Source organism: Camponotus vicinus, unplaced genomic scaffold (genome assembly GCF_025532165.1).
Source record: "Camponotus vicinus isolate PSW18456_S1 unplaced genomic scaffold, iyCamVici1.0 SCAF_6, whole genome shotgun sequence".
Classification (NCBI taxonomy): Eukaryota; Metazoa; Arthropoda; class Insecta; order Hymenoptera; family Formicidae; genus Camponotus; species Camponotus vicinus.
In genome coordinates, this window is record NW_028141978.1 from 2,650,304 (window position 1) to 2,677,779 (window position 27,476).

The window sequence follows — 27,476 nt, forward strand, 5'->3', positions numbered from 1 at the left end:
TTTTGGAGAGGATCATCTCGTTTTTAACGGTATACTGGTGGTATGCGGTACGAGCTTTCGGGTTTTCTGTGGCGATACGTTAATGCGATGCGTTCTTTCCTTTTTTGTGATTGACGGTTTAAATTTTCCGTTATTGTACATATATTTGCTTCCGATTTTTTGACTTTTTTTGACTTTGCGTTGTTCCGAAACTTATTTACATTTCTCCTATGACCGTTAATTTTAATTTTATCTTAATGTTTATTATTCACTTTGTTAGTCGACATTGAAAAGGATCCGAATTGGATTAAAACGCGGCGTTTGTCATGTTCAAATTAAATAAACATTTTCATATGGTTATTTTATTAATAACCGTTTTATTATTTTTTGCATATTTCCACCATTGCGTTGGTCCTTGTAGCCTTTTAACTAATTTTTTATTGATTTTATTGATCTAACGGACCTTTATTTCATTATAATAATTATAATATATCAGTAAAGGAGAATTTTTTGACGCGAGATTTTACAGATTTTGATTAATATCTCGCCTTGCATTATTATAACAAATTCATATCTTGTTTTAAAAATTGCTAACGATGAAAATTTGAAATTCACCGAGGTGTGTATTAATGCAACGTATCTGAAATCGTTCGGGTAGTGCATCTTCTTAAATCTTCCTAACGTATAGCAGGTGGTCTCTCACGGAGAGAAACCGAGTAGAATCTTGGCTCGCTCGCACGGAAGACCTAGGATCCGTTCTGGCGCATAATAAATACAAGCTCTTTCCTCCCCTCGCATCCTCCCGGGTACACAGGGGTCTGTTTCGCGGCGGCGGGATGGAAAGCTTAAGAGAGCGGTTTCGGGATCGCGGTGGCGCCTCTTAGATGGACGCGTCCGCGCGTGGCGGAATCGGCTGCCGGGGGCAGCGTGTCGGGGGATGTCGGAAGGGCTCGCGCGAGAGGAAGGTGGTAGTTCTCCAGTGAAGGCGTGGAGAAGGCGACAAGGGAGGAACGGGAGACCAAAGAGAGAGAGAAAGAGAGGGAGGAAGAGGAGAGGCAGAGAAGACTCGCGAGAACTCTACCGCCGCCACGACCGCTACCGCTACCTTTGCCGCGCAGACTCGACGGACCTCGTGCGAATTCGCGTCCTCTCGGTGCGTTCCTGCACCCCATTGGTTCCGCGTCGCCGTTTGCACGGTGGGGATCGAGAAAGGCGCGTATACGCTGTAATCCAACTCTGCAGCCGCAGCAACAGCAGCAGCAACAGCAGCGGCAGCGGCGGAGGTGGCGACGACGGCGGCGGCGGCGGTGGCGGCGGCAGCGGGTGGCGGTGGCGGCGGCGGCGGCGGCGGTGGTGGCGGCGGCGGCGGCGGCGCGGAAGCTTACGCGGCGCCGCGCGAGAGAGACGCTCCTCAGTTGTGTCAAGCTAGGCGATCGAGTAGGACGCACTTTAATCGTTCCGCCTCCGAGTTACACTCTCTCTCTTTCACGAACACACACACACACATACACACTCACACACACTCTTTCCTTCCTTTTTTTCCTTCCTTCTTCTCTTCCTTCGCCTCTGCCACGTCTGTCCTCTCCACGCTACTCCTTCACAATATACCGACACACGTATCGCTACATAACGCCACACGCACGCACACACAAAGCGCGAGACCCGCAACATAAGCACTCGTACGATATACGCACACACAGACAGACACACACGCGCTATCCATACGTCGGTCCTTGCCCGCTTTTTTCCCTTCGCGCGAATATCCGAGTTCCTTGACTTTGGTTTAAATCCTTCTTCTCCCCGTCTCGACCGGCGGAACACGCGCGCGTACGGCTCCCGATCAGACGCCATCCTCATCCACGTCGCCGTCACCGTTCGCCGTCTCTGTCCACTCGCGACGGCTTGAGAAACGCAACGCGAAGAAGAGAGAAGGCGAAGAAGTAACGCGCCAGCAAGACCACGTGATCAACGTTTCCAGTACACGCTTAACGCTATCTCGTTTTCTCGCTCTCGTTTCTCTATCTCTTTCTCTCTGCCTCTTTCTCTCTCTTTGTATGCCGAGTACGCATGCATAAAAGCAGCTCCCTGACTGCGCGCTCTATTGTCACTTCTCTTTGAGTCCGTGTGTGTGTGTCTGTGTGTGCCAAGCGCGAGCCACTGGTTATCGTTGGAACGATAGCTTTGCCAGACTGGATTGCGAACAGTTCAAGGTCAACGTCGTTTTCATCATCGTCGTCCTCGTCGTCATCGTCGTCGTCGTCATTGACTCGTTTCCGTGACACACACACATCGATTGCGGAAAAAAATCAAACTGGGCTGATTCTACAAGCAACTGTTGATCGGTTCCCCTGGGTTTCTTTCCATCATCGTCTGATTGCTGCTGGAGAGAATATGTCAAGCGACATGAATGAAAGACCGCTGCGAAAAATCTCGAGAAATTGACATTCCACGAGAGGAGTCCTCCCCGATAATCGAAGAGTCGTTATTAGATAAATACATATCTGAAAGAAAAGAAAAAAAAAACGCGAGACCGACCACGCGACTGTTCTCACGCGACTTAGCGGTTCTCCCGCCGACAGTCTCGAGTAAGAGCGATCGAGAAAGAAGGAAAAAAGAAAGCGGCGAAAAGAGAGGTGTTTATCGCCCAAGCGATTAAGAATATCGTTAATTAAGTTATTTCTAAATGATAATCGTTCGGACGTTAAATTATCGAGAGTAACCTCGCGCGAGACTTAAAGATCGAATAATAGAAAGAAGAGTTTCGGCTATTTTTTTCTAGGTACGTATGTGTGTAAAACGCGTCTTGATAAGTTATTAGGTCTAAAGATAAGAGTAAGGTAGGAAAAAAAAAGAGATTAATAAACAATCGCGTCATCTGCCGTCGTAGATGACCGTCGAGGAACAAAGAGAATCGCGTCAAGACAATCAATTGTAACTGTAGTGGATTGGGACATATCGAGGGAAAGAGAGGGGAAGTATCTGCGACTTTTTCTCGGTCAGAGCGGAGTAATGTACGTGTCTATTGCGAAATAAGAGGTCGCGAGCGATCGATTTTCGTGTCTTTATGTGATCTCCAGCCTCTGTACCGATTCTACGTGTGTACACGCTCTATATCAATATCTATATATTATATATATATATACACACACAATCGATATATATATACATACATAAATATATATATATTATTTACACTTATATACATACATTTGTACGTATACAATTCTCGTACATATCCAATCAACGCGCCGCGAGAGTCGCTAACGCGTGATTTCCATCGGGATAAGGAAAAGATAAGCGATAGGAGATTTTGAGGCCAATTAGAAGATAAAGGAGAAACTCGAAGATCTCTTTCCCTGGTCTGGCAATAGGACTGCTCTCTGTCAATCTTCGTGACAATCATTTTCAGCTAGTTCTCTTAGTGCGTAATCTCAAGGTGTATCACCTTTTTTTCGATAGGATAACATTCGAATTAGTAGAAGGAACTAACGTAAAGGAAAGAAGAAGAAAAAGAGGAGAGGATTTAAAAGAAGAAAAAAAAATTTCGCATACCTACGTCGTTTCAATTACACGTACGAGCAAGAGAATCGCGCGAAGCGGGAGACGAGCTTGTTTCTCTGTCTCTCTTTCTCTCTCTCGCGCCTCTTCCGCACTCTAAGTACATATTTAATCCGCACGCGTTAAATTCCCCTCTCTTTCTGTCCGTCACTACTCGCCCCCTTCCCCACGCGGACAACCTCTAACGCGTGGTTGTAACTGTTTTTCATCCCTCCACTCGCTCATACATACACCCACACCCACACCCGCACATAGTACACACACGACACATTGACAATCATCCAGAGCTACCGTCGACGTCGCGTTCGCGTTCGTCGCTAATTTTAGAAAATAAAACTCGCATATACGTCACTTAAGGATCTCCTCTGTCTCGATCTCGCACGTGTAGATAGCGCTTAAATCACGTTGTTGTATCCGATATTCATAAGAATAGCGCGTGTGTATGTGTTACGTGTGTATGTGTGCATAGCTCGTAAGAGTAGAGTTCAATCTGTTCGATATATTCTCGCGTACGTACGATACCAAAGTCCTGTCGCGAACTTTCGCTAGTCAAGGAGGCTTTATCGAACGCGCGTCCGAACGACTATTCGCCGATCGATCTCAATCGCCATCTCGATCGCTCTCTCCTCGTTGTTCTGTCGGCGTAGCGCTCGTCGTAAAGCACTCGTCGAGAAATCGGCCGATTGCCGAGAGGAAGGGAAACCAACAGGTCGGTCGAGCGTCCTGTCCCAAGAAGGGGGGACGACGACGACGTGGAAGCAACGAAAATAAGAGAGACACGAGGAAGACGAGCGTCCCTGAACGGGGGGGACCGGTCAAGGGGAGAGGACAAGGGAGGATATTACTCGTTCAAGCTGTGGTGGCCCTCGTTCGAGTGGAGTCGCTCGTGCAAAACGGAAACTGCTCGCTGCCAGGCCGCGTCGCTGGAACGTGCCTGCTGGAACTCACAGGAACGCGCGCGGACCCTCTGGGGCCTGCAACAGTCGTTCGCGGCCGCGGCAAATCGCAATCTCTTCTTGCATCCTGCATCCCCGGGCAAGTCCTGGCTCGCCGAGACAATCGTCGGCGCTGACGAGGCACGTATTTCCCCCATCACCACGTATTATCATTCGTACCCGTTCGTCCCGGGTGGTGCGGTGCCCCTGCCCCCGCCCCTGCTAAACGGCATCAACAACCCGGCGGCAGCAACGATCACCCCGGGGCTGGTAGGACACCTCTTTGGTGCTCAGCAGGCCTGCAATCTTGCCTGCACCTGTTCTTGCAACATCGTTGCTAACTGCAACCCCCATCATCATCAGCACCACCATCAGCAGCAGCAGCATCAGCAGCAACAACAGCAGCAGCATCACAGGACACTCGGCACTACGGCGGTCCTGCTGCAACCGGTTGATCATATCAAAGACACTATGGTGAGTCTACCTTTCTTCGTTTAATCGTTGCCACGAGGAACACGCTCCGCTCAAGGTTGGTCTATTTTTTTATGACTATGATTATTCGACGATCAATTTGAAAATTTTGGCCAATCTCGGCCCTTTTATCTCGTTCGTAGCAATTATTATCGCAAGATGCTGCGAAGAATATATCTTATTTTTCATCTTACTTTTTTCATTTTAAACAAGCATGTAAGTGGCATTGCTTATTATGTTTTAATTTCTGAAAATTGCCCGTAAGATCTATAATTGGAATTATTATATCGATCGCTCAACTCGCGATTCTCTTCGTGCAATTACGATTTCGCGCGAGAATCGGTCGTCGGTTTCGCATCTTGAGCGCTATATTCGCAATCTTGACAATGGCGCTACACCCGACAAGAATCCCGAGTATTCGCGTACTCCGGCATGTCACCGAAGACAAAGCTCTCACGGGGGTTCCTCGAGGTAACGAACCCTCCGGCAACCGAGTAACGAGGGTACTTACTACGAGGGCACGAGTAATACTCTCTCGGGTGTAGGATAGAGAAGGCGGCGAATCAGGAATGGATTTAGTCGCGACGAGCCACGATGAATTACTTCCTACGTTTGCCGTGTAAACAGGAGAAGGAGAGTATCCTCACCGAAAACGCCTCCGTTCACGCTCTCGCTCCTTTCTCTTCGCCGCTCGGTAAACGTTCCACGGGACAGAGGGAACGCGGAAAGGGGAGACGGATAGCGCTTTAAATCCCGGACTGCGTCTACGGGGGCATCCTCTTTAATCCTTCGATCGACAGGTGTCGAGCGAGAGAAGAGAGTCGGAGGAGTAGACGTCCCGCATCGCGACGTGACATCTCGCAATCGCGAGAAACCCGAACAAATCTACCCATCCTTTCCACCTGATCGAATAATCGGCGTCGTCATCGTCGAACCTAATTTTCGTTTCGCGTTTCAAGCTCTTCTTCGCGTTTCTTCCATCTCTCGTCGTCTCATCTCTATCCTCGTGCCTCCGAGTTGCCGCGCCTCGTCGAGCACGTAGCGAAAGAATCACATTATCGCTGCCGGCAAAATGTTATCGATATTTGCAGTCTCTCTCTCTTTCCTGCACGCGCGTTGTTCGCGTTTAATTGGCGCACGTGTAATCTCGAGCCGCAATTGTTGGAGCGCGAAACTTGCCGTGCGTGGTGCGGAAGTCAAGATGAGGCATATCAGAAGGGATCGCAAAGTTTGCTGTACCACGATCTACCTACCTACCTACCTATCTACTTATCTACGTGCGCAACGAGATTCCACCGAGATACAGTTTGAGGTCGAAAAGACATAAGCGTTTGATTTGCGAGAGTATCGCAATTTCGTGCGCGGGCGAAAAATTTCTTGTTCGATGTCGCCGCGAGGTAAAAATCAATCGAATTAAAAATCAACCACCGTTCTCGAGTTGAAGACGCTTCGAGTTTCGCTAAATATTCCGTGGTTATCCACAGTTCGCGCTTCCTATGAATGGAGCTTACGTCGCGCTCGAGAAGTTGCCAAGAACGGTCGTTACGCCTTCTTGACGGGTCGTTTGAATGCACCGGAAAGATTTACGCGCACCGGATTTGCGCGAGAGTCGCGATTTTACGACGTTTAAATCGGCGAGACGTCGCTCATATCTCTTCTCTTACATATTCCGCGAGAAAAGAATCGGTCGACACTGCAGTGAGAAAATTGCGTTCTTCTTGATAAATCAATCGATCTATATATCTATATATAATTTATCGCAAGCTTGAAATTTAGACTTTATCGAAAAAATGTTATCGAATATCCTTCTCCTAATAAAGACGAATATTTATATACATTTATTCATGATATGTTTATGCAATAATAATCATATGATTTTCTTTTAACATAAATTTTAACATACATTTTAAAGGAACGGTATGATTTTTTGGAGATGAAACCGTTTGACAATCAGTGGTACATAAAATTAATTTGGAGTACTTGTATCTCTTAGAAAGTTTCTCCATCAGAATAATTAGCAGCGTTAAAAAAATCATATTGACATTACGATCTTTCAAGTAGCCACCGGTTTATCAATGACAATTGCCTTTGCATCTCGTCAAGTAAAGTAATTACGTTGAGTGCCTCGTTCGAGCGTTTTGAAGAACCGCGACTCATTTCGTAACGATATGCGAAGTCTCCGTTTTCTTCTCCTCGTTTCGTTCCACCGCCTCTTTCGTATTTACGTTTCCGATAAAATGGGTCATCCTGCCCACAATAGAGCATTTCTACGGCTCCTTGCTGCTTTCCTCGACTCGGAGAAACGTCAACAGGGCGACGAAAAGGATGGATAAGGCGCTGCAACGGTGCAGGGGGAGGAAGGTGAGGAAAAAAGTGCACTCGATGGAAATCTCACTTTGACATTGCTTTTTTGCTCGTTATCGCAATATTTCTCGCACTCTACGATTAATGTAACGCGCGTATTACGTGAGAAATGCTACGCGTAGATACGAACGGGACGTATAATCATATCAGGGAGATTCGATTGGGTCTTGTTTGCAAAGTAAGACCGGAGGTGAAGTGCGAGATACCGTTTTTCGGATTTATCTTTTTAAATATCCCTGTACATTCGGTTTGATTATTCGTCCAAGAGAATTGAAATAATTTTAATCCGTCGATTCCGATGATCGTGGACTGGAATATCGAATTTTACAAAATAATTTTAAAGTAAATTGTTAATATACATTTCATTGTTATTTAATTTGGTCGAAAATACTAGAGAAATAATGGAATGTTTTGTAACGCGACTGATTTATTTCGCTTTCGCTATGATTTTATTTAGACGCTAGATTTTATTGGATAAAGACCGTAGCTAGGCAGGCAATTTATCATCCGGAAAATTGACGCCTCGCGACACAAATGTTTGTACGTCCTCATTTTTCCCCCATTGTTCTCGCATTTAACGTAATCGTATAGACACTTGAGAGGCCATAGTCGCAAATTAAATAAGGTAACATCGCTAAACGAAACGCCGCTGTTAATCAAAACGGAGTGTCGCCGCGGGAGATAATTATCGGACGTCGTAGTCCGCTTAGGGTCGCTTTTGAGCGACCCCGAAACCACCGGCCTTTTCCCACACGTACATAATCCTTTCCCTGTCCCTTTTTCCCGCCTCCTCCCGTATCCCCTCCCGTACCGTGTATCGCGATCGTCCCGTTTAATCACCCGCTGCCTGGCATTCGGTCGGCGAATTCGCCGAATGGCGAGCGACTCTGGCCGGGTGAAAAGCTGGTGACGCGTCGAAATGAAAATGGACGTAAACTCTCGGACGAGAATCGTTTCCACGTGACTCCCGCGCGTCCCCCGTCCCCCTCGCGCTTTCCACCTCTCATCCCTCATACTCCTCGACGTCTCCTCCTGTCTGTCTTCCTACGCGCGTTCACCAAGTGTGACGTGTGCATCAACCCGCCATCGCCAAATCCGATACATCGTATTCGCGACTGAAAGCCGGCGCGAGCATCTCCTCTTCCATCTCTTTTCGTTGGAGAAAAATTGAAATTTTTCTTCCAGACACCTGGGATTTTATCCTCAATTCCCCCATTTGCGCTCGTTATCCTAGCTAGGAGAAAAAAAAGCAAGCGATTGAATTCGGAAAATAAAAAAGAAATCGAAAATCCTTTTCTTTACGACGAGCGTAAGGTAGCTTATATTTTTGGAGCGCGTGCATTCTCGCGTGTTTTGAAACGCGAGCATCTGGTATTATTTTCGTTTTAAGTGGGCGCGCTGGAATTTTCACCTTTATCCCGTTGGCGTATTAAAGCGCGAAAATATCGCGTGTATGCACGGGCGTCGTAATGACAGAAAGCGGATAATTTTGTCTCTCGCGTTTTGAGTATACATAATTAGACTGACGTCATACGTGACATAATGTGCGGCGCGCTAACGTTGTAGCCGCACATGAGCACATAAGCTCGGTAAACTCCGCCGTGGTATATTCATCAGCGAAACTCCGCGTCCAACAGTTTCTCCGCGTGCCAAGTTAAATTGTAGCGAAGAACCGCCGCTTGTGTTGCGAGACCGCATTGACCGACCGTCATATAACCCTCGCCTCCTGCACGTTACTCATGTTTCTTCGGAAATTCGAGAGTTCCTGCAGGACCGTGTTTCACTAGGCTATTCGCTCCGTGACGCTTTCGATTAGATCCTGGCCCGATCCCTTCCTGCTGTAAACATTTTATATGTAGAAAAAGACTGATGTATAAGGGATTTGTATAATTAACGACTAACAAAATATATTAAATATATAGCGACAATCTTAAATTATTTCCAAGAGGAAAAGTAATTAATAAGAAGAGAATTCGATTAAATTATGCAAATTTAAGTAGGATTTTATTTTTGTCTTTTTTTAAGTATATATACAGGGTATTTCTTAATAAGCGAAAAATTTTAGGAGATAATTCATTGAAAATTAAGGGGGGTTTTCATATAAACATTAAAAAGTTCTAATAAAAAAATTGAATAGGGGTTGCCAATTTCATTCCCTTATAACAATACGGAAGGCTGAAAAAAATATTAATGAATAACCTCCTTATTAGTAGAAAATATCCACCTAATTTCATTTCTTTAACTTGTTCCTTTGAGAAAAAAATAAAAACCTAATTTTTACTCCCATTTTTGGAGGAGTGTAACTCCATAGGGAGAGATGTAGGAGTACATGTTTATATGAAAAACTCTCCTTAATTTTTGACAAAGAATCATCTCCTAAAATTTTGCGTACTTATTAAGAAACACCCTATATATATATATATATATATATATATATATATATATATATATATATATACAATTTTAATTTGATAAATGTTTATAATGTATTCAATTTTATCCGCGCCACATACAAGTTACGGATGAAACGAGTCCGAATTTCTCTCTCTCTCATTCAGCAATGGACACGATAATTTCGCGCGCAATCGCGTAAATGCCTCGCGATGCGCTAAGATTGTGTAACAGGGCACGAGAGTATTCACGTCGTAATATCCGGATCGTACGTGTCCGGGTCTGCTGCTCGCATCCGTCGAATTCGAATTTTACGAGCGACGGTCGCGCCCGATCTCGAGGCGCAGTTGGATGCGCGCTGGATTTCGCCATCGACACACCGATCCTCTTCTTTACGAGCCGACAAAACAACGGGGTCCTTGCGGCGGCGCACGTTTGTTCGCCTCGCGCGACACGATTTTATCGGCGACGTTCTACGTGCCAGGTCGTGTCTCTTTGGAAGTGGAATAAAAAAAAGTTCGCGACGGGGTAAATCGCGGGCGAAAGGGACGACGACTCGGGCGGGGTAAATTATATCCGACACGTCGGTGACTCGTTTGATAATTTGTCCGAGACTTTACGCGCGTAAAAGTTTTCCGTTCGTTGGACGTCTGGCGTTGACCGAGTATCATAAAATTTTACGATGAGACGCACAATTTGGCTTATAAATCGTGCACGAGTGAGATCACTCACAGGGACATCCCGATATATTTCAATGTAAAAATAATAATTTCATATAGCCGTGTTTAGTATTTTAATATTTTACAAACTGAAACGGATTTTTAATTTTTATTTCGTGGTTTACATGCTGGAGATAAAATATAAATAATTAAAAATAAATTTAATAGATGTGAAAACACAAGCTGCTTTCTTTTCAGAAAAATTTGAATATTTTATATAATATTAAAAAATATGATATTTTTCTTTCAAAATGAAGCTATATAAGCACGAATGTTGATTTTCACGTATAAAGTTTAGTTTTTCTCGCACAATTTGCGAGAATATTCACTTTTCCAATTTTCCACGATATCGCATCATATTATATTTATTCGCATCGTCATAATAATTTCAGCTTTTACAAAAGTTATTAAATTATTACATCAAGATATCCCACGTGTCGAGATGCTTTTAAACTATTTATACGTTCAATTCCGTTGTATTTATTTTTCGCGAGAGGCGCGTTTATGACACCATTAGCTCGCCGAGTCTTCGTCGCGTTATGGACGAACCGATAAAGCATAATAGTACCTCACCGAGCGGCAGCTTTTCGATAAGCTCACGAGGCGCGACGTAATTAAAATCCGTAAGTAACGAGAGCTTACACGCGGATCGAGTCGAGCGATCTGCATAATGCGACGCGCGACCCAAATCCGCGTAATAGAGTTTCCACGACGGAGGATAAGAGCGCTCGAAAAGGAACACCTATGTTCTCTCTGCCTCTATCTTCGTGTCTCTCTTTTTTTCTCTCTTCCCTCTTCAAAGAGAGAACGCGAATCTCGTTTCGCTCCCTTTCATGCATATCGCGAGCCTACTTTCGATCTCGTTCTCGAGGATCGTCTTCCATCATGCGTCTCGCGTACTTTAGCCTTCGAGTGCAATTCCATCATATACGAAACGATGGGAAGATCGAGGACGAAAAGTGCAAGAGGAAAAGGGGGAGAGGGATGATATCGTAATGCAGTATTGAAGACGTGGCCCGAGGCTCGCGAGACAAGCGATGCCTCCGATGTGCAATTGTGTGCCCTAAGACAGGCTCTTTCTCAAACTCTTTTAGGTGTATCCTGATACATAAGAATCTATAATCAATATCAAGAATCTCGAAAAATCGAAAAATATATATAAATTATATACGTATACATGAATTAAAAATACGACGTGAATTAAAAATTAACGTAAATGGTGGAATATTTTTCCTCGCGTATCCCCTCAAGATATCCCTCAAGTTCGAGAGACGCTTCTCGCTAGAGTGCACGGGAAGAAAGGCGATGCGACAGGTACGAGCGAATTTTTGCGGCTTGCTTGACGTGAAAAATCGTTCGCACGACGAATAGCGTGGTTTCCGGGCTCGATCGAGCGGAAATTGGTAATTCGACTTTGAACGGGTTAAAATTACGACGAGTCAGTGGATTTTAGTGTGTCGATGAATTTCGAATCTGCATTCTCTACGAAAGAGACGCGCGCGTTCCTTTTAAGTGCGCCTAGAATCCGGATGATTTCGATGATTTGGAGCGGAATAAGAGATCGCGTCTAAATCTTGATGTTTCTTCGTGCGCGTTTCTTTAATTATCCGATCGGCCGAACGAAACGATCCGCTTTTAATTGGGATAACGAGAAAACGAAAATCAATTAACATCATAATCCATCGTCAGAAATGCCTTGTCCAAAAGCGCGTCTATGTTTCTATCTACTTTTTGGTATTTTTTTGTGGATTGTTGGGATAACACAGCAATAACTCACTTATAGTATCGACTGCATACTGTGCCATTTAAATCGATACACCTCTACATTTATTTGAAATTCTCTATTTCTATTTCAAATTGAGTTTATTAAAAAATCGTTCCCAGGTTTTTTTTTAATAGTTATTTCTTCTCTCGCAAATGAATATAGTACCTTGTATTTTCAGAAGATAAATGAAATAGACGCGAGATTTTTTGATGAAAAACAGATCATGTAGATGTTATAGGAGAAATCTGTAACATCCCAATATCATGCAAAAATTGAAATCATTTGAGGTTTTATTTCGAGATCATTTCCCGTGATATTCTCTCTTAAAGGTGAAAATTGCGAGTTTCCGCGAGATTCTAGCGAGCTTCGTAACCATATCCTACGTTTCCTCGAGGCCGGGAAATGCACTCCGAATATCCCGGTTATGTATCCTGCGGGCGAAGTAACGGAAGTACCTATCGCAAATGGTATGAAAGAGAAGAAGAGATCGATAGATAGAGAGAGAGCGAGAGAGATACTTCTGACATATACTTAGTATCAGGAATAGTCTCGCATGACCGCGGGCTAGAAACACGTGAGAAAGAGTTTCCGTGGGATTACGCCGCCCTCGTCTCTCCTGCGTTCTATTTAAGGATCGATCGTGTCCCGGCATTAGCTTACCAATGTCCGATGGCGACGAAAGTAACCCCGCGATATCTTGGAGACACGGGCTTATCGGTTTACCGCAACGACGTCGCGTCGAGACGTGTCTCTTTCTCTCGAAAAAGCGTCCGCGAAAATACGAGGAGCGAATTCTAATTTCGATATATCGTTCCGTTTGCCATCGAATCGCCTCTCGAATGAACGATGCGAGGCGACGATATATCGTGAACATTGTAGGATAGATAAACGTTGATCCTAGCAATATTTTCGAGATATTTTCTACGACATAGTTTTACGGACATTTCGACGTGTGAGAGATCTCGATATTTTTAAAAATTTAGCAATTTCATGAATATTGTGATTTTTTTTGATAGTTGTTTGGGGATGTTTATTATTTTAATAATACGAATATGCAATATTGAATGCAATGTTATAGAGAAAGTATTTGTAACGTGTGAAAAATATGACGAAAAATACAGATGCAAAAGAATTGTGCCAAAATTGTTCTTAGATAGCTTTATTCATATGAGATTTTTTTATTTTTATTTTATTTGAAGAGGGATATTTATAAAAAAAATTTAGATAATATTATACAAAATGTCAAAATTTGTTTCCAAAAGAAGAGTATCTCCATCTTTTTTAATATAATATAAAAAGGGAGAAAAAGAAAGTAGTTTATGTATTTTATTTTCACATTCTTATATATATATATCAGTTATTTTCAAGTGATTTCTTGGATCTTTCTCTCTTTTTTTGTATAAAATATTAATACAATTAAATTGTCTATTAAAGATGTGATTTCCAAAGTATTTTAACTTATATAAAACTTATAAGAGATTCCGCAATCGACGTGACGATATTTCACGAAAGAGAGAATCGATCTAGTGACAATTCTCCAGAGTCGTCCGTTTCTCTCTCTCTCTCTCTCTCTTTTACCAATAAAGGGGTTGCGACGCGCAATTCCCCCTCGTCGACGAGCGGCGTGGTGATTTAGGGGAATCCATCACAAGCTGCGGTTGTCTAGATCTATTATTGGACCTCGGGACGTAAGTTAGCGGCCTGCGGGGTTGGTCGAAGGGTAGGAGTCGGATATAGTCGATGGATAGTACGCCAGGAGAGAGAGAGGGTTGGTTCGCGCCGATGGTGTCTAGGGATAACGTGGCGGACGTATTAGGTAATTGCAGGGGCAAGTTCTCCGCCGGAGGAGGAATCGACGGTTGCGGGGGTAGCGTAGGCGGGGAAGAGGGATGTGATTTATATCGCTGGCACGTGACGCCGACTAGAAATTATCGTTAGCCACCTTACCGCGAATCGTCGAGTCTTTAGGTACGTACGGTGCCACTTACAACACACGCTCACCGCAATTCATTCTAGGTTTTACGCGGGGGAGGATACAGTAACGTTACCCCGTATTTTCGATTCGCTCCGTGCATTTCGGTCGCTCTCCCTGGCATATTTTCGTGGACGATATCAGTTTGCATGCGGCTTGCACTTTCGCCTTTAGATGTGACTTTAGAAGGCTGATACTGATCTGCGCTTATTTATTGCAATATGATGTATTTGATTTATTGCAATATAATTTATTTGATACAACGAGAGATAAAGAGAAGAGAAAGTCCATAATACGGATTTCATGATTGCTTTTACATTATTTACATTTTTCAAGCTCTGCGAGAAGAGTAGAAACCTTTTTTTTCGCGAATATGATGATAATGATAATATTAATCTTTCTTAAAATATTTCTTGCTTATTCTGATCGCTATTATCGCATCACTTTAAAACGGTACGAGTAATCATGCATGTTATTGCATTTCGATCGACAGCTTGTTTGAAGGCGATACCGGAAAGAGGGTTATCTTCTTTTAAGCAAAAAAATGACGCGTTATTACGGCCGTAGGGAAATATTGTGCAATTGCTTTGAATGTAACCGAAGGACGTAGCAATTTTCTACTGGCGATCGATAAAGCGAAAAATGTCGATTGACTGACCATTTTTCTTCCACATTATTTCTATCCTATATTTTCCGAATCTATTACATCATGAAGTTGTTATTCCGCAATCTTTTCTTTGTAAACAATATGGTTATTGCATTTTTAAAATAATCATTACATACATATTAGGAGTTTTGTATCTCATATTATTAAATTTATTCTATACATTTTAATTTTTTTTTGTAAAAAATCTGTATGTTATATGCCTGGTATATATTTTTGATCAATAAATCGTGTCATATTAATTCTGGCAATTTAGATATAATAGGTTTTTCTTCACGATATTAAAAATTACGTTTTAAAGCTTGCGAGATATTGCGTAATATTGTATTTTCAAGGTCCACTGTCACCTTCGAGACAAAAATAAATTTAACATCAGTGTTAATTAATTCGCATTAATTTATTAAATAATTCGCCAAAGTCAGTGACATGACACGATAGTCTGCATACGGCATGTTCGTTTCGAAAATATCACTCGCAGCGTTATATCCAACGTCTCATTAATTACTCAACGCGCATCGCCGACGATTGTCCATCGCGAACAAAGTTTCCTTTTCCATCGTCGTTCTCTTACATGCAACTACACGAAACGTAACGCTTACTCATACACGCAACTTCAAGAAGCGTGTGGTCTACATAACTAATTATCTAATGACGTTAGAGTCGGATGGCTAAGGATTTACCTTTATCCTCGCCACGGGCAGTTTCGTCTCATTCTCTTTCTCATCTCCCTTGTTATTTCACACATACACCCACACACTCATTCATACATTTCTCGCATCCTCTGCATTCTATCTTATTCGTATATAAATTTACACAGCGATATTAAACGACGAAGAAAATAGAGTCACTTATTACTTTCATTTAATTTATCAAAAGTGAACGATATTCAATTCCGAATGACGTATTGAGATCAGATTCATGTCGCAGATATTTTTAGGTGGGACTTTTACAATTATAAAGATAATACACTGTTTTATCGCTTAAATTCAGTCTTTTTACGAAAAGCCTGTTTTTATAAAACATTGATCTTGAGGGATCGATGTTTTATAAAAAGCCTGATTTTGCGGAAAATTTTTGATATGTACATATATATACAGATATGCATGAAATCTTTATATATACATAAAAAATTTATATATAATTATGTATATAATTTTAATAATATATGTATCTGTATGTATATACGAAAGAATAGAACCTTTTGTTCACCTTGTGTTTGTCAATAATGATTATGTCTCTGTTATATCTTTATCCTTGAACTTGTTTATCGTGTAACCCATTTAGCAAACTTACTTACACACCTATACGCTCCATTCTACGAGTGATTTTCCGTGCTTGACCGCAGCTCTTCTGCTGAATGGAGCCGACGCGATAGAAAGCGAAATGTCTAATTCCCACCGCTCTCACAGATGATAATTAACCGCGTTCCAATTTAACGCCAGCGTTGTAAACGATGGCGATGGGAAAAGCGGCGGAGGAGGGGAGGAAGCTGAAAATCGCGATATTGAAGGTAATTGCAAGGCGCAAGGGACTGTAATTTCACGCTAACGACTAGTTATACTGAATAAACGCGTTTTAAGCCGCTGTTTCTTTCGGACGATCGCGCTCTGCATCGATCGCGATCTGCTTTTTTGCCCCTTCTTTATAATGCCAGCATGATGACGCATGACGCCTGCATTGTGGAACTTTAAAACTCTCTTTTCGAGCTAGAAAATTGTATTACATTATACACATTGATTTATGTTTCCAAGTATTGTATATCGCGATTTATTCATTCGACTCTTTAATTTTAGAATCGATTAATCTCTTTAATTATGCATTATATCCATCATATTCCGAGATGACGGGTAGTATTGCCGTGCCGTAAATCGATACGCGCGTTTATTTACTTTCGGGTCGCCCGTGCTCGCGATATATCTTGGAGCGCGGTTCGTCTCGACAAGAGCGACGGTTAATGACGAGGGTGAGGTAACCGAGTCAACGGGGGTTGGCGCAGCAACGGGAGACAGTGACAGAAACCGATGGCGAGGGGGCCGCGACGGTGAGGCCCTGCGGTTTGTCGGTACGTTACTGCGGTGCGGGATGCGGTACCGAGCCGTCAAGTTCATATTGCCGGTTTCCTGTCATTAACGCGCCGCATCGGGCGCCAGCAACTTCCCCCTGATATTTCTCTCTCTCTCTCTCTCTCGAATATTCCCGAAATACGCGCTTCGTGCATCGCGTATGCTTAACGTAGTTACTCGGCGACTCTGACGTGCGTAGTCTCGCATGCTGACACGCGACGTTCGTTTTCGCGGTGGGACGAGCGATGACATAAGTTGCGTTCGCGCGATGTGGCAGGTCTTTTCTATTACGTACGTTTCCGCATATCGATAATTTTTCTCAAAAGAGATACGATATAAAGAGATACGATACGATATAAAATTTTATATAGAAGAAAAAGGAAGAGAAATTTTTTTATAAGCATTCTCTCTCTTGCGCAGGAATGCGTGGATAATTGTTTTTGCAACTTTGATATTGTAAATTGCTTATAAATGGGGCTTCGAAACGTTATCCGGAAACGTATTTGAATGGAAAGAAATTATTGGCGATAAATTGAGAAAGAATGCAGATAAAATAACTGTCTGGCAGAATTCGGGGAAATTATTGCTTCCAATCCAACGCGAATTTCGCGCGAAAATTTCATTCATTTATATGTCGTTATATATCTATTTGTTAAGCGAACCAGCTGGAAAACATCGCTCGCACATCGCCGAATATGCGCCGGTTGATGTATCCGTTGTAAAGTCGGCTTCGTCGAAAAAAAAAATAAAATGAAATAATCGAGATAGGAATGCTTTCGTTGATGTTGTCCATTGTACGAGCGAGCTGTCGTGTCGGCCTTAAATCAAAAGCGCACGTTGAAAAATGGGACGTGGATAGGAGTCGATGACGCGTATCGGGAGTTATTTTCGACCTTTGCAAGAGCACTATTAGAAGAAATCGCGAGCAATTATAAAATAACGATAGTTGTAAAAGAAATTAGTGTTGTTTCAAAATTTATTTTAAAACGCTTTTTAAGTAAATATTAATAAAGAGAAACCACTTGACGTTTGAAACATACGTAGATATTCACGTATCGCGATTGCACGAGAGATGAGCTTACTTGCGTATCCATCGTCCCGGCGTTTCATCTACTGTAATGGAATGTCAGGTCGAGTATGATTGCGAGGAGTGGGAAAACAGGTGGCCCGTTTGAAACCTCGATAACTGGAACTTGTCACCTTGTCGACGTGACGACGGCCTCTGAATTCGTAATCACGTTTCCGCTGTCCCCTCCTCTCCTCCCTCTCCTCTCTCTCACCATCGCTTTCCCGATCTCTCGCTGCTAATCGTTGGAATCTTCGGATTAGCACGTAGAGTGCTAGAGAAACTAGCCAAAGTACCGAATTCCGAGTCCTCGATGAAAAATGCAGAGTGACATTTCTACGAGATTTATGTTATATAAGCGAAAGTTGACAGAAATGTTTACGCGATATTATGGTAATTTGATTATAATGTAATTTTATAAAATAATCTATAATGTGTATTTTCTTTCAAATATATTTTCAAATTTTTCTTATTTTTCTCTGATCGAAAGATTTTAGAAAATAAATTTTTATGAATCTGTACAGCAAATAAATGGCGCGTTTAATTCGAGTAAGATACTTGAACGTTCCGGTTTCATTCTTTACCAATTCAAAATTAATTGCTTGTTTCGCAGTCATTGTGAATTTACTCGTCTTCTATTATTCTTCTTTGATGCATTTCTGTGTCGCTTTGTAAGCAACGGTCGCATCGTAGACAAGACCCTCTCAGTTTTCTTATCTAGCCACCTAGAGTTCCGAACGGGCGGCATCTTAACGCGGGCACAACATGGGAGCGACAAAAAAATCTGTCGTCTTGGATACACCATTTCGCGGCTTGCTACACGACAAAGAAGTTCGGCGCACGTAAATCTCTTTTAAGTCAGCCTGCGTGTGTCTGTACGTGGCAGCGTGTCGCGAAAGAAGGTGGTTGCGTCACCCACGTCGCAAACTTCATCTCCTCCGCTCTTTATGCCAGTTTTCCATTTCCCCCTCTTTTCTTTTTTTTATCCGCGACATTTTCGCATCCACGCTTTCGTCTTCGTCTTCTCTTCCTGTTTTGCGAACGCACCAAACGTTGCGGAGAGCGAAGAGATTATAATATGGCTCAAATCGCGTTATAAGAAAATTCGTCAAACTTGCAATTAATTTTTCACTAATTTTCATTGTATATAAAATTGTCAATATATAAAATTATAGGTTAATTTAATTTCTCGAACTCCTCGCTAGCCTCAAGAAGTCGCTGGTTTAATGTCCGACGTACGATTGAGCGTAATTACACCGCATCTTTCATGTAACTACTCAGGAACGGTCTGTAAGAGGATTACATTTGTCGGGGCTTGACGGCAGCGGGTCGGACGGACGTTCGCGGAATGATTTCCGCTGGAATTTCAGTGACCCGCGCGATGCAACCGTTTCGGCTATTCGCCCGTTGTGTGACGAATTACTATTGTGCGCATTTCGACCCCGTCATGCCGGAAGCGCCTGTCTGCTGGCAGGATAGCGGTGCCACTTTATTGCGAAAATCGGTCGCTCCTTTGTATAGCCGATCGCGCATTCCTCGAGTATCTCCATTTCCCGCATGACGTTACGATTCTTGCATTCTGACTTTGCACGAGCCACTTCAATAAGACGTTTCTCCGAACGTTTATTTCCTTCTCGATCAAGTAATAAGTCTCTCTAAAAATTCATACACTCGATCTTTGACGCAAGTTATTTTCTTTTCCTTTTTTTTTCTAGCGAGATTAATTTTTTGAAAATACAAAGAGGACTCCGGTTCGAGCGAAAGAGAGGAGAGATAGAGCGACGTGTTTATTCCGAGCATTGCATATTGCAGTTTTTGCATAATAATAGTAGGCATCGTGGCAGCCTATCGATGGCGTATTCGTCGTGTTAGTTCATCGAGGTGTAAACGCTACCTCGAGATAATGCGAGCGCGATAATTTCCATGCAGGTGACTATAAAGCACGGGCTATAGTTACAAGAGCCGCGCGTATAGCGTTCGTATAGCGCGATAAAGCTTAAATCTACGCTTACATCTGACGTTATATATGCAGCGAGGTAAATATTATTTCTCCGTTGCCCTACGAATAACAACGAAAGCACTTTCTGCGCGATGCGACGTGGATGAAACTCGCGCGATATCGTTTCCTATCGTTCCTCTTCCTATTCCAGGCGAGAGGATGTATTTTCTTTATTTTGGCATGATTGCACCATCTCGAAAGTGTCTGCCAATCGTGCGAGCTGTACGAGAAGTGTGTTCGAGGACGAATAAATTGAGGCGGGAGGTAAAGGAATTCGCGTGGCTTTATGAAAGGGTTTCGCCATTTTTCGCAAGAGAGGTGTTGCACAGAAGAAGAGGGAGACGAGCGGTTTTTAAAAGCCGTATAAAATTACGACCCGTGAAATCTTTTACGTACAAACGAGATATGCGAGATTAAATTTTCTTATTTAAAATAAGAACGTAGCGCGCAACACTCTCTCCTCACCGGTGTAATGTTAAAAAGCGTCCTGTGGCACGTGAAGCGACGGGACAACGTAAAGTCGTCGAGACACGGAGGGAGACTTGTGATCTACGACTCGCTTTCTTTATCACAAAAAGAGTCGCATATTCTATTATTATGATAAACCGGTTTCGCGCATTGTCTTTTGTCGGACATACATGAATCGCGCTCTCGTCGACGCGGATCATCAGGATTTATCCATGCAAATGAACATCTTCTCGTGGATTAAAGGGCGTAAAGCATGTCAGGAGAACCCGGACCGTCCATCTTCTCGTCCCCCTGTTGCGAGAACAAACTTTTGGTTTACACACGCTTGTGCATTTTCGCAGCTCGCGCGAATATCGGCGAGCTTCTCTGTCTGTTCCCTTCTCGTACCTCTCGCCGCGACGCGACGAGAGCTATTTCTGGATATTCTTGGGAGGATTATTGCGGTGCCGGGAGGCGAGAACGAGCCGAAGTAGACTCCTAAGTCTACTTAATGCTCGAGTTGCCGGTAAATTGTTTAATTATTTCACGCCGCGATGCTTCTCTCTGCGAGGGTTTTTCGAATTGATTATGCACGGGGAAATTTGCGAAAATTATTACCGAGGTATCGCGCTATTTCGATAATAATTACGGCATTGCGTCGATTTGAAGTTTCGCTAGAAATTGTAATTGTGATTTTTATTCATCTTCGCGTTTCGATTTATTGTTCTCCTATTTTTTTTTTTCACTTTCCTGAGCTCGGTCGTCATATATTTAACTGTAATCCATATCTGACGTTATTGACGATTCATTTTCTTTCTCCACCTGTATTACAATTGCGATGAATAGAGAATGTCGAGAAATCGCAGAATTATGGAGACAAGGCTATAAGAGTGCATTCGACTGATTCATCGAGAGTTAACGCATCGCTTTCACTAGACTCCCTCTCTCTAAAGAGAGCATATTTTACGCGTCGTCTGAAATTCCTCTTCTCTCAACGACGAGATACATATTTTCTCTTCGACTCCTATCCTGCGCGCGCGTGCACATCTCCAAGGCGACGAAGAAGCGTCCAGCGTCGCCCGATGCTCCTCTTCCTTTCCTTTCCAACGAGGTTTCCATAGTGCTCCTCCACTTCGATCCTATCGCGCATCATCTTCTATCCGTGAATATCTGCAGAAGGAATATGTAAATAAGCCGACTGAGATATTCATGCTGCTCCTGTTGTATCCCCGTCCCTTCCTCATCGTCCCGATCGTCGTCATCCGCCTCGTGGATAAGTATGTTTGCGCGATGCACATGCGACGGTGCACACGACGAGCGCGCGCTCTCGTCTATAGAATGTTTGGGAATTTTCGCATGTTCCCAACAATCCTGAAATAGATATCTTTTTACCGACAATTTTGCAAATTAACATAACGGGCGTGATCGTTTTTATTTATTTATTTAACGAGAACGAATATCCCTTTGATACAGAGAAAATGATATATAAAAGAATAGAGTGGATATAAAGAGATTGTACAGACTAAAATATTTATAACGCGACCGATCTGAATAACAAATCAAGACTCGCTTAAAGGTAACAAGAGACACGGATTTTAACAATATTTTTAAATATTTTTCGTCAGACATATTTTGACGACTGTAAATGAAGTATACAGCGCAGTTGGAAAATCGCGCGATACGGATTTCAAACGATCACCGCCGCCAAATAATCTACAGTTTCCGTCGAAGGAGAAAATATTGCTTCCTCGGTTTACAGGCGGATAAATCTTCCGACACGTCGACGCCGTGAAAAGCTTATCTCTTATTATTTTCTAAGGTTCCAACAGCGTCGAGACGCGAGGATCGTTACTCGACGAGGAAATGCCTTTATTTCTTTTCCGCGGAGCTTCGAAGTGTATAACGGGAAACGCGGAAAAGTTCCTCTCGATCCCCGCAGACGCGATTTCGCCGGGTTGTTTCGTTCGCCACCCCCGTCCGCCGATACGCCCCGCCGTCCTCCCTCCCTGGTTTTACTCGTCATGAAATCGGGCGACCAAATAAAGCACAAACTGTCGTACCTTTCTCGCCGGCTGACGCCGACGACGCGAAAACGAGGGCGTCGCGACGCCGCTAAGGGCTTTCGCGTGTTTCTCGGCTGTCACATTATCGTGACAGTCCACGCGTTGTTGCTACAGATGTCAGGATATCCTCCGCCCTCGGGCGTTCCGGCCGTTCATCCTCCACGTCCGAGTTCCCGCTTTATCCCACGATCGTTATCGTCGAATGAAACAGATACGCTTCGTCTAATGACGAATATCGCGCCGTGCCAGGAACGGCAAAGCGAATATATCTCGATCCGAGAGCCTCGACGTCGCTCAAGAAGATCGATTTCCGCCCGAAGGAAAACTTTGTCCCGAAAATATTTATTTTAATCACGAAGCGAGATATGGCCTTTAAATCGTCGGATTTTGTGTCGATATTATCTAGAGATGAATCATTTTAGATTAAAGAATATATTTTTTTTTAGATTAAAGATATATTTTCACGGATGATGTTTCGCATGCTTGTTCTATCTGTGCCGGGAACTTGTTTATTTTCAAGGGACGTCATGGGCATGCTGTGATTACAGACTCGGTTACTCCATAGTGGTCAACCGCCATTGTATACCGCTTCGAAAGCTCGATGAACATGCAAGCCGGGTAGCATGCACCGATGCAATAATGCAATAATGTAATAACGCGTCCTGACCTTCATGTAGGCTTACGAAGTTCGGATATTGGTTACCGTGTTAGGACGCGGGTACCGTTATACCGGACGTCGCTCCGTTTAATCCTTTTCGTCATGGGCACTTTGCGAATCCCGTTATTGTTGGCGCGTGGAAACGTTTTATATCCATTAATGGAACGGAACGAGATACACAAAGTAGAAATGGACATCAAAGAAATCGATCGATAGAAAGATGGACATTTCGTTTGTTTTTTTATTCATTTATTTTTGTCAAATAAATATTTATTTTGAAAATATTTCTAAAAAAGCCAAGAGTTTTAAAAATATTTTATATTATATCATCCGAATTTCTCTATAGAAAATATATAGTTGTAAATTTTTGACAATGATTTTCCATCAAGCGCGTGCTCTACGGATATGAAAAGTTATCAATCGTCCCTTCGCTCGCTCGTATTTCAAAAATACTTCGAAATTCGCGCGAACTGTTTCGACTGCAGTTTATAGCAAACGCGTCGCTTTGAAAGTAAAATTCGGCAGATGGGAGCCGTAAGTCTTTTACGGCATATATTGCGCGAGTCAAGGAGGGTTTCCACCCTACCGCCCGTCCTCTCTCGATCTCCACAACCGACGTCGTTTCCTCGGAAAATCAGAAAAAGATTACTTATGCTATCCTTAGCTCGGAGTGCACTCTCAGCAAGAGAGTACCCGGGAGTCACAATTCCGAAAGACTAAGAGGATGTATGCTTTATATATAAGGGACATGGGAGATCGGATTGCTACTTTGACACGTGAGCGACCCTTTTGATTTAGAATTATTTCTTTCCATTGCTCCGCTCGTATACTTTTTATTATCTTACGGAAGATTTCTTCACCTATAACCTTTTACTGCATCTCGGAATACTCGATGCGTAATGCACATGAGGAAGGCCATAAATGAGAATCTGTTCATATACCTTTTCATATTTCTCAGCTTTATATATCGTAAAATATTAAAATATCAAGCTATAAATATTAAGATATTTTGAGATATATAAAGATTCAAGAAAAAGTATGATTATAGCAAGACTCGCGCAAATTAAAAATATTGCAACTCCAAGCATTACGATATTCTTAATAAAAAAGGATGCAAGCGAGGAAGGATAAGTCGACGATTCTCTTTTGACTTTGTAAGGATAAGTGTTCTTTGCCTCGCGATGCTTTTAATAAAGTGATAGGTTTTAACAAAATGATATTGCAATTTACAGAAATTAAATATGTATAATAATGAAAAATTTTCATTTTAAATCTTTAAGAGTATTATTGATTTTTTTCATAAATTTTCCCGAAACGTTACGACGATACTTTCTTCTTACTTTTTACTATACTACAGAGAACTTTTTAGAAAGAAAAAAGGAGCGAATAGTAGTTTCGTTGATGAAAATTAGTTGATGATTTTATGGCTACTTTCCAACCGCTGTTGAGTTCCTTAGCGTGCTTGAAAGAGTTAGAAAAATTCTTCCTTAACAGGACCAACTTCCATTTTAATCTAAATTTATTGCACGCTAATAACTATATTTTTTTAGAAAATATATCTTATCGTAAGAGGGATTTTGTATGCGATAAATTTAAGAGAAGAAATCCGATTGGACGGAAATCTCGACACTCAGGACTTTAAGTTAAATATATTTTTTTAAACTTAATATTCGAACTTTTTCGCTTAAAATCCGTATTTCCATATGCACGTTGTATATGCATATATTTCCCTCGTCTTTTCCCAAAACTTTTATTCTCTCTGATATCTTCTTTCAACGAGAGATAAAATCGATTGTCCGATATCTTCTTTAAATCTCCCTCGTATTTTTTTTTGAGAACTTGGACAATAATTCGAACAGTTTAAATCCGGAAAAACAAGAAGATTCTGTAGATCTTCTTTTACTTATCCTATGAAATTGTTTTCGGTGTTTGCGAAAAATCTTCAAGGAAGTGAAGGGCTTAAAGACATGAATGCAAATGATTATCTTGTTTCTTTTTTCATACAAACTTTATTCTTTTCTATACCTCTTTTATCTTACTGTATTCTTGCTTTCGAGATTTCTTTTTCTTCCAACAATTGCGCGAAATATATACGCTTCAATGTAATGCAATATCTAGTACTAATTTACTATTATGTTATTAAAAAAATATTTAATCGCGTTATTGCATTTGCGTCGATGACAATCCGATAATGTGTATCAAGACAAGGATGCCATTTTCTGGATAACATTTCGACGCGAAGCGAGAATCGTCGGAAAAATTTACGGATAACGCACGTGCAAGAATGCTGCATGAATTGCGGTAATTTCTACTTCTTTGAGCTATCGATTCCTGCAACTCATTGCACGTGCAACCGCAGTCTTACAGTCTTCGAGGAATTACAATTGCGTAATCCGCAATTCTTACGCGGTGTGAGACTGGTCCAACCGACTTCCCAATCCGCTTTCCTCGTGCTTTACGTGCTTTACATGCGTGACCGCCACGCGGATATATCCTTCGTGTCGTAAAAAAAAAGATATTCACATCGAAAGCAACCACCGTGAAACGGCCGTACAACAGATCTCTATCGCATCCGGCCGGAAGCGGACGTCGAGGCCGAAACAAGAGCGTCGACCGATGACGATATTCGAGTTGTATCGTGCATAACACGTTATGTCAATCTTGTCGTCTAGATACGCCTTATCAGTTCGGTCGCGGTTCTAAATGAACGAAATATCAATTAAAGTTTTAATCGTCGAATAAACATGCTACGATTAAAAAATTCTCCACGCGAAAATAATTCTGTATTTAAATAATGTTTATAACTTTCAATTATTAATTTTCTCTCTTTTTAAGATTTAAGATAAAATTGTTTAGCTTTTCTCGGATTTGCTTCTACTTCTTCGAAAGTTTCAATTTTATCGCGAGTAGATTTTCGCATTTTAATCGGAGAATGTGCGGTAACGTGCCCATGTTTCCGTGCTTTCGTAGAATTCAGAACTTCAGACGATGGACACTTAGGTGTACCTTGACCTCAACCTTGAAGCCGCGGAATGCACAAGAGTGGCTCGCCTCGCAATGTGACGTTTATACGCTTTATACGCTGTGCGGCCACGTGCAAGTTGGTCGTTGCACTCTCCTCTTCTTTCTTTCGCCTTCTCTGTCACTTCGAGAGTCTTCCATCTTTGTCGCACACTCAATCTGATACTCTCGTAAACTCTTGTAGAGCTTCTTCCTATCTCCTCGATCGACGGATGTAGTCCCTTGTGAAAAGCTTTCAGATTAATTGGCCGAAACGAAGATTTGATTCAGTAGACGAGCATATTTATTCGAGCGATTTCTCGAGTGTATAAAGGATTTTAATTAGAAATCTTTTTCAGCTACAAGAATGTATCGCGCGATGTGAAATGAAAGCTGGAAGATATTATTTTAGCAGCACGCGCGATTAATGCCCCGGATGGAGAGATCTCCTTGGCAATATGAGATAGCTCGAGGTAGCGCATTTAATCGAGACGGAGTTTTCTCCGTCTCGGTGAGAGAAGAATGCGTCCTCGGGACATATAGACTAGTCGGCTATTCGTTTCTTCTCTCGACGTAAGAAGTACGGGGAAAGAGCATAGTAAAAGAAACCGGCTGCCCTTGTCCTTGCTTAACCACGCTTGGCATTCAGACATTCTCTCGGCGAGCGACTCTTCTGTGACGCTTCAGGGATTTACTTTCTCTACGAGTGAGAAAGAAAATTACGCGATTCGAAAACATACGAAAAATATGTGATGCTTTTGGAAATATGGAATAAAAATTGCGACGATGAATTATCGGCGCGATCAAACGATTGATTTATGCGACAGGAATACATCGTACAACCTCACTTTTGGAGTTTCAATGAACTGAAACTTTGACATGTTGCGATAAATCCTATGAATCGCTATATATGTGCATTCATTATAAAAATTCATATCGTATATATACGAGGATCTGGGTCATTTTTCTACACATTTGCAAAACATTTGGAAAAATTTGTTCGAATAGAAAATATGTAGAAATGTTTCTGCATTGAATAAATGTTTTGAATAAATAATCAATTCACTTATTGCTATATTCATTTCTTGTTCTCCACACATATCAATAAAGGATCTAGAATAAACGATATAGAAAATACTGAATGGAATTTATTTCAAAATTTTTATACATTTATTTCGCTTTTATCTCTTCTACGGGTAACATGTGTATTCTAAAAATTATATCATAATATTATCAATTTTCATACAATTTAATAATATTTTCTGGTCCATGAATCTCTGATAATTATATCTCGAACGAGGGCTCAGATGTCATCAGCAAACAGATACCGAAACGGCACGTGCGGAGAGTAATAAAACAATT

The 27,476-nt window shown here is 42.2% G+C and overlaps 1 protein-coding gene across 20 annotated transcripts in view; it reads left to right on the plus strand.

Moving 5' to 3' along the window:
* The window catches only part of Heph (polypyrimidine tract-binding protein 1 heph), a 364,683-nt gene that overhangs the window by 169,778 nt on the left and 167,429 nt on the right, over positions 1-27,476 (plus strand). The window contains exon 1 of one of the 20 annotated variants that reach the window (XM_083103277.1): positions 1,385-4,946. The exons of the other annotated variants lie outside the window; for them this stretch is intronic. Coding sequence (XP_082959403.1) covers positions 4,944-4,946 — 3 coding nt within the window. The 5' untranslated portion in view covers positions 1,385-4,943. Of the gene's footprint in view, positions 1-1,384; positions 4,947-27,476 lie in introns of those variants that run through there. 20 annotated transcript variants of the gene reach the window in all.